This window comes from Paralichthys olivaceus, chromosome 12, assembly GCF_024713975.1.
Source record: "Paralichthys olivaceus isolate ysfri-2021 chromosome 12, ASM2471397v2, whole genome shotgun sequence".
Classification (NCBI taxonomy): domain Eukaryota; kingdom Metazoa; phylum Chordata; class Actinopteri; order Pleuronectiformes; family Paralichthyidae; genus Paralichthys; species Paralichthys olivaceus.
In genome coordinates this window covers 9,542,724-9,551,313 of record NC_091104.1, presented here as the reverse complement: position 1 = coordinate 9,551,313, position 8,590 = coordinate 9,542,724, and the positions used below count along the sequence as shown (strand labels likewise).

Genomic DNA, 8,590 nt, shown 5'->3' with positions numbered 1-8,590 from the left:
CTGGGTTTGTTTTCCGGATGATGCTGCTCTTCTCTGCTCAGCAGAGGAAAGTCGGGGGCTCGTGTGTCAACATCCAGTGTTTCCCCCGGGAGACGTAACGTTAACGCTATTCTTAAAAAAACCCTGACGTCCCTTTGAGCAGCTGCTTTCTTATTCTCCTCCTCAGCCCCGTCTTCATCCTCGCAGGCCGCGGTGTTCGGCAGCGTCGAGACCCGAAGAAGAAGGCGCTCGGCCCCCGCTGCTTTGACGTTAGCTAACGTTATTGTAAACGATGACTGGGTACAAAGTGCGAACGGCGTCTCCGATCGTCTAGTATTATCTGGGGACCTGTTAGCTTAGCCGGCTAGCCTGGTGATTTCGATCCGAGCGAAGGAGACGAGGCGACGCACACTGCTGACATGATGTTTCCTCAATCGAGGCACTCGGTGAGTTGACGAGTTGAACTTGTCCCGGTTGGAAACAGGAGCAGCCGAAGCGGCGGGCTGAGCTAACGCTAGCTAGCAGCCCCGACAGCTGACACCTAGCGCCGCGCTGGCCGCAGGTCGGTCGCTGTCAGCCCGGCTCACAATAAGCAGAGCTCCCGTCCGCGTCTGCTAGCGACGGCGGTACCGTTACAACACAGGAGGGCTGTTAGCTTAAACATGAAAACACAGCTAGCTAGCTAGCTAGGCTTGCGGCTAACTTGCCTGTGTAAGCGCCTCGGCGTTAGCTAGCGTCACTCCGAACAGCGAGGGGAAGTTAAATCTGAGAGACGGAGTTGTGTGTTATTCTGATCTGATCGTCTGAATTATTTTTTAACCATCGTTAATTAAACCACATGACTCGTGAGGTAACAGTGCAAATAAATGGGCGACAGCTAACTTTCATGAAACACTTGATGGAAATGAAACGATCTAAATTATTAATTACAAATCTTGCTGCAAACATGAGGCAGAATTTCAATTAGCATCGTTCAGCTATTAATTAGATCAGAGAAACTACTAGTGAAAGCAAAGTTGGAACAGTGACTTCTCTTCGAGGCCTAATTATTAAATAATTCAATATTTTTTTATTTGAACTGTGGAAGTTCATCAGCAACTACAACCACATGAATTACTTTGAGGATTCTGTGGCGAAAAGCCTCAGAGACATTAGCTGAGTCAGGAAAGAGGTGTGAAGTTACACATGGGCCTTAAGTGAATCACCAGTGCGAACAATGCTGCATCATGTTTCCACAGTTTACATGTTAATCAGGGTTAATACTTGGTTTAAACAAGAAACAACGAAGGGTCGCAATGAAGTATGGTTTTCTTTATTAACTAATCTGCCGATTAGTTTCAATAATGATTTATATGTCAACAGAATGATCAAGCAAATAGCTGATAATAGATTTACAGAGTCAAAAGAGACATCTTTATCTATCTCCTTTGTTTTGACCAGCAGAAAAAAAACACTCAAATACTCAGTTTACAGTGTTATCAAACATGGGAAAAAGTCAATCTCCATATTTGCAAAGTCGTTTTCTGACATTGATTTGATCAGATAATAAATCAAATAAACAACTAGTTGACTAATCAATTAAGAAAATAATATTCTGTTGCCGACTTGTTCGATATTTCTGTAACCAACTTAGAAAAAACTTCACTGAGCAGAAATCTACAAGTGTACTCAAAACAACACAGACCTTTAACAGAAGTACCACAACAAACATTTCCTCCAGTGTTGTCATGAGGCCACAAAGGTTACAGATGAAGTCAAAATGTACATACACACTGTTTTCTAACATGTGACTGCTGTTCCACTTTCTGAGGTCAGATCTTCCAATAGACGAGTTTCCTCTAAACATGTTGAAATCATTTATTTTCCTTTGTAAACAGTAATTTATATAATGAGAGATTCTTCATGTGTTCTTTTGTTATCATCACCAATAATCAACTGGAGGTGCAATAATTCAAAGATAAGTCAGTTGTAAGAAAACTCATCTGCAGTTATTTTGATAACTGATAAATACTTTAGTTTCTCCAGCATATATTTAATTAGATCTGTTTTCATCCTCTAACATATTCATATTTTCTGATTTTCCCTTTACTGTTTTTGTAGCTGTGACCTCTGTGTAACCAACTGACTCCATCATTTCTGTTCAGTCCCGTAATCCCACTGGAAACCTATTGCCCTCGTGCCATTTATTTAGAGAGTAATGAGGCTTTAGGGCGCAGGATAAACGCTGGATTACAGCTCTGGACTGATGTAACTGTTGTCTCTGCATAACCAGACTTCTAATGCAGCCTCTCGCATATGTTCGGCATGGACACACTTTAATCTCACCTTCTGTAAACACATTTCCCCAATCAACACATGGCCCAGTGATTTTTTTTTAGTTTTTTTGTTTGAGAGGATTCTTGCATGTCAGTTTGTCAAAGACAGCTGTTACAGGTATCGGTGCTTGTTGGATAATCGTGAGGTGACCGTTCTTTCCGGTTTGAACCGCACAAGTCAAACACACCGTCTTCTCCTTTATCTCAATTTATACTGAGGCTGAGTTCAGGCTGACCCTCATTTTAACTGTCCTCTCGAAGGATTAATCCCAGAAGTCAAACTGCTGTTTCTAAACAAACCCAAACACACACTAATCATCTGGTCTCTCACCTGCAGGACAAAGACATACACACCACTGAACCATTCTCTGATACCTTTCTTGTTGCACAGGTTATGGATTAGTGAAGCAGGAAGGCTGTGTAATCAAAGTGAAGTATCAGATGACCAGCAGAAGTAGAGAGATTACATTTTTTATTTGTCTGCTGGGATCCTCGTGAGTAAACGCAAACTGTTGGTTGTTTTGTTGTTTCCTCAGGCGTCCTCTCAGTCCGGTCAACCTCTCAAGTTCACCACTTCTGATTCCTGTGACCGCATCAAGGATGAGTTCCAGTTCCTGCAAGCACAATACCACAGGCACGCAGACACACACACACACACACACACACACACACTATTGTTATAGGAAGTGAGGATTTGCCCTCTGTCTGAGCTCCATGTTAACTGATGTTAATTTCCACGTGTTACACTTGACAGAGCACTTGAAGTCTTGTCTGTACTTAACAAGACTTCTAATGCGTTTGATAGCTAGATCGGGTTATCCACTGAACATATGGTTGGTGGTTCGATCCCTGCCTCCTTCGGTCTGCTTGCCAATGCGTCTTTGAGCAAGACACTGAACCCCAGAAAGTGCTGTGCATAGGAGCGCGATGTGAATTTGTGTACCAATGGGTGAATGTGACTTTTTTCATGCATTCTTTCCCTTATAGAATCAGCTGATGACATTTCACTCGATATCTTCATTCTAGCTGTCGTCTAATGCATCTGTATGTTCTCTGTAAACAGTTTGAAGTTGGAGTGTGATAAACTGGCCTCTGAAAAGTCTGAGATGCAGCGTCATTATATCATGGTAAGTCTGGGATGGTCCCCGTTCAGTGCGATGTGGCTTATTTAGAAGTGAAATGTATCCCACGATATTTTGGGATGTGTTTACCACTGATGTTTTTTGTTCCCTGTTTCCAGTGACATTTTTCGTGCTTCCGCTGTGTTTGCGTGAAAGCACACATGACTATAAGCAAAAGTCTATAAGTCTTATTTGGTTTTGTGGAAACATGTTGAAGTTACTTCCACACTTTACTAACTATACTGCCCTGATCTTGATATTTCATCATCTTAAATATAATGACTCCAAACTGAAATACACATATTCTCTTCTTTCTGTTTTGCATTTTGTTCTTTTATAACTTTTGTCTCTTTCTCACTCTATTTATTGTAGTACTATGAAATGTCCTACGGGCTGAACATTGAAATGCACAAACAGGTATTTATATTTATCTTCCCCTGTAATGTATTTTTCTTCTATGATCTCAGCTTTTGTAGATGTCAGGTCAAATCTATTTTCTTACATGAATTTTTCTTTGCAGGCTGAAATAGTGAAGAGACTGAACGGGATCTGTGCTCAGGTGCTGCCTTACCTGTCACAGGAGGTAATGACACGGACTTCTTCACAAATGTGTCACAATAAGAGTCAACATTTCTGCCCAGCTACTTATTCTTTTAATTTGTAATAATACTGAGACATGTATGACCATGTTGTGTGTTTGTTCCAGCATCAGCAGCAGGTGATGGGCGCCATAGAGAGAGCAAAGCAGGTCACACCCCCTGAGATGAACTCTATCATACGGGTGAGTTTTATTTTGCTTACAACTTTATGTGTGTGTGTGAATCTCAAGCCTCTTTCAGAAATTAACTTTAACTCTGTTTTTTAATTTAATAACTTAAATCATTTTTCAGCATCAGCTCCAGGTGCAGCATCTGCCCCAGCTCCAGGGCCTGGCCCTGCCTGTGACCCCGCTCCCCCTGGGTCTCACCCCTCCCTCCCTGCCCGCCGTCTCCTCCAGCTCCGGCCTGCTCTCCCTCTCGTCCATCCTGGCCAACTACTCCCATGGCCAGGCCCAGGTGGTGAAGGAGGACAAAGCCCGGGAAGCGGCAGAGAGAGCACCCAGAGGAGAGGATGGGGATAAGTCAGACTAGTGTCGACACAGTGAGGAGGTTTGGAGAGGGAGGAGGGGTGTTATGAGGTGAAGTGTCGAGAAAAGAAAGGTGAAACTGTAACTGTAAATGGAGATTGATGTAAGTCTGGCTGCCTGTCTTGAGTGTTGATGAAACCGCAGGGATGATGACGAGCAGAAAAGACGGCGTTGAAGCTTTTGGATGTGTTAGAGAATGAAACTGCTGAATGGTTGAGAGTGTGAGTTCTTCTTTAGTGGTAATAGACTCAGTTCAGGCTTCTAGACTTAGAATAAATGCTTTTTTTTGTGTAAGCCACTGTTGTTAGGCTTAACCAAGATAAATGTTTTCCCATCTTGAGAGAGAGCTGTGGCTGAAAGCTAACAGCAGTCTCCCACACATGGATCTGCCTCTCACAGGTTTATTTTTCTTCTTGTTGTTATCAGATCTGTATTCAATGTTTTTTTTTTTTTTTTCTTTAAGTCCCTCAGATTGTGTCTTACTGGCTCCTGTCTGCCAGTCACTGTAAGGAGTTTTAACATCTCAGCTCCCTATAACTCCTTTTTCTTCTTGCATGACGTACAATAGCTCAATATCACCTTTCTCCAGAAATGTTTGGACAGTAGACTGTAAATAAACATGGACGACACGTCTCCTCTTCCTCCTGTTGCACAAAATTAAGGATGAAATATCCAGGGTATGAGTGCCACCATTTTGCACTTTGAACGTAATTTGGAGCCAGAGTCTGTGCAGTAGTGATCTTGGTGTATTGTGTTACCACCGATAAACGCACTCATCCAAAATCAAATCAGTGTCATCTGTCAGTCATGATGTTTCACCCCGTCTTTTAAGCATCAGATAACGAATTAAACCCGACTGGAAAAAGGAGCACTTGGACATACAAGTGTGATAAGAACTACCTAAAATGACAGAACCCATCTTTAAGAGAATTAAATTTTGCCTGTTTTTTGACTTTATTGTTTAGCCCATGTCCTATTCACTAACATCCACCAGGGGGTGATCAAGATGTTTCACTTTTGGGGAGCTGTCTTGTCGTCCATCTTTATAAACAGTCTCTCACACAGACATTGTGCATCGGAGCCAAATTAAATCTTAGCCGATGATGTTAAATGGGATGTTTTAAAGGGACATTTCACTTCATGTGCTTTCAAACCCTTCAAATATCCATTATTTTAATGCCAACCACTGGATGCATTACCTTTAGCTGTGTACCTCAGTCCCAGATGAATGGGATTTTATTCCATTAAAAACCCTACAGTTTGTACAAATGGTAGTTAATTTGTTGAATAGGCCGAGCTGCTGCCGCTGCTGCTACACGCGCTACATGTAATGGACCATGACTCGTCTGTAAATGACAAGAATTTACACAGAATTGACTTTATTTTGACATGTTGTTTTCGTGAAGTTAAAGACAGGCTATGATTAGTCTAGAGTTGTCTGCGTGTGTTGGAGTGAATGTGATTGGAAAGAAGAAAACATGTTTAATTTAATTTTCTTTTTTTTTTAAAGCACCTTTTGTATTTTCCTCACCCCCCATGTCAGTCGGCCCTTTCTCCCTTTTGCTCGTCTGCTTTTAAATCAAACTTGAACGGGATCTAAACTTCAGAAGCAGATGATGGAAACCAACAAGACGAGTGTTGACTGTAGTTCTGTAAGTTAGCAGAGCACCTCAGTTGATACTGAGACTGTGTCAAGCACCTGTCTTTTCCTTCCTTGTGTGACTATAAGGGGGTATCCTCCTCTTTTCTTTAGGTTCTTTCATTACTTTGATTAAGAATGTGTCCTGAGTGAGTCGCTAAAGCTCTGAAAGCAACAGCAAACGTGCGTTCCCTCAAAAACAAAGTTATTTACAACCACAATTTGTGCTGGTGACCAAATTCTTGTTCCGTTAAGATCACAAAAACAAGCAGTAGATTTTCAAACAAATGCTTTGTCCCAACTCCATATTAAATAAATACCAATTCTAGAGTAAACACAATCTACTTATCTTTACAGTATACTCTTCTCATAGTCTATATACAAGAAATACATGCAGGTAATAATAATAGATCAACAACATTTCTTATCCAGATCATTTTTTAATTCATATTTTTGTAAGGCGATATCTGGTCTAACTAGAACAGCGCTCCCAGCGTTTACCTCAATCCTACGCAGGATCGTGTCGTTCCTACAGTGGTTTGATAGGAAAACATTTGTCATCGTCCACGGTTAGTTTTCTACTGTTTAATTAAAGACTCCTACAATATTAAAACAAATTTCACTTTTGAGCAGACGATTGAGCAGATGTGCCACGGTGAAGAGAGAAGTGTTTCTGCTGCTACCTTTCCTTTTCTATTCACGTAACTAAATCTGTCACTTGATACGTATGTAAATGTACACAACATTATACATATCTTTCAGGAGAAATGGTCTGAAAACTTCTACGTGCACAGATTTCTTGTTTTCTGACTGTAAAACAGTATAATGCAAAGGTTGGTATATAGTGCACACTGTCTGCTGTTAGTGTTTAGTATGGAAATGGGACAACAGGGGGCAGCAGTGCTCTTGAATTAGTGTGAAGACCCTCACAAGCCTGAGCTCTGAACATCTGCAGAGGTCCAAGTCGGTGTGATGAGTTGACATCATCGTCACCGCTCTTCTGCTCTCGTCTTCACGCTCTGACCTTTGGGCCGAGCGCCGGTTCACCACAGGTCTTCAATGTCACCCCCCCCCCGCAATGTGAACGCTTGCTAGAGCTTTGACAACCCACCTTTTTGTCTGAGCACGTCCAGGATCTGCGCTTGAATCTCTCTCTCTCTCTCTGTGTGTGTATTTTAATTTGAAAAGCACTTAAGCTGTGGCTTGGTGCTCGTTTGTTTTCCTCCTTCCTGTCTGTGCTAGTGTTGGGGAGCTGCAGGGTTTCCCTTCCCTGGAGATTTCGACTTCAACATATCGAGTGCGAGAACACATCAGTTTGTCCTTTGCGCTCTTTATGCTGCCGTCGAGTCTCTGTAGAAAAAAACCTCCTTTGGCAAAACTCAGACATATGAATGGTATGTGTGTTTGTTTTTGCTGTGAAGGGCCAATTTGTATACATATGAATATATCAATATACATATTTTTTAAAGCATTTTTGTATGTTTCAAAGCTGCTTTTTAACATGTGTATCATGGAAGACTTAAGTGTTGTATGTGTGCATTACAAGCCTACAGTAAGAGAGGCACAATGTTGTATACCATGTCGTTTTTCCTGTTTTTTCTCTCCCATTCTCTCAGTAGGCAGTAACACTTAACATTGTTTTCTAGGTTTGTAAATGTTTTATTCCTTTTTCGGTGCAAAGAAAATCCAGTTTAATGTGTTTATGAACACAGTCTCATTTTAAGAAAATATCTGGGGCAAAAAAAAAAAATGTAAACAAGCAACCGTGTACTCTTAATGAGAATGAATCAACCTTTTAGCAGTAAGGAAGCTTCTCTGGTGCCTTACAAATAAAAGATGTGATTGCGAGTGGTCCTCTGTGTTTGCATGTGGGAGAAATACTGAAGCAGCTCGAAGGACAAAAAGGCAATGAGTCACGAAATGTAGCGTCTGATCAAAATGTTCTCGGTGAGAGTCGACTCCTCCGCAGCTTCGTGAGGTGATGTGTGGTTTGAGGAGTGAAGTTGATTACAGGCATCGCAGTGTAACAAAAAAAAAATTACAACAAAGGATTCCCTTCAGATTAATAACAGCTCTGGATGAGTCACCACACAACCTTGACCTCCAGAGTTTAGTTTGAGTTCTCTCTCATCACTCTACACACAACCTGTCCAGCAACAAGCAACAGTCAGCTGAAGAGTTGGAGAGGGAACAACAGTCAGTGTTGATCGTAGCTCATTGCAAAAAAAAAGGAAAAACAACAATTAAAGCTGCTTTAAATCATGCAATCAACCAAATTGCAAAAAGATAAAAGTTTAAAGGTTTGCCAACATAAAAACTGAGTCTGTCTGTTCAGGGCTGAACTTTGATTCTCACAATAAACGTCACATTATAATTTAGACTGATTTCTGCTACTCGTTTGTTATTTGTA

At 41.4% G+C, this 8,590-nt stretch overlaps 1 protein-coding gene across 1 annotated transcript; it reads left to right on the top strand.

The window, feature by feature from the left end:
- LOC109636409 (TLE family member 5-like) lies at positions 1 to 8,028 on the top strand. The gene is made up of 7 exons (XM_020098088.2): positions 1 to 425; positions 2,831 to 2,928; positions 3,358 to 3,421; positions 3,788 to 3,832; positions 3,936 to 3,998; positions 4,122 to 4,196; positions 4,306 to 8,028. The coding sequence occupies exons 1-7, from the start codon at positions 399 to 401 to the stop codon at positions 4,543 to 4,545; spliced, it is 612 nt and encodes a 203-aa protein (XP_019953647.1). The 5' UTR covers positions 1 to 398; the 3' UTR covers positions 4,546 to 8,028.
- The last annotated feature ends 562 nt before the right edge of the window (positions 8,029 to 8,590 follow it).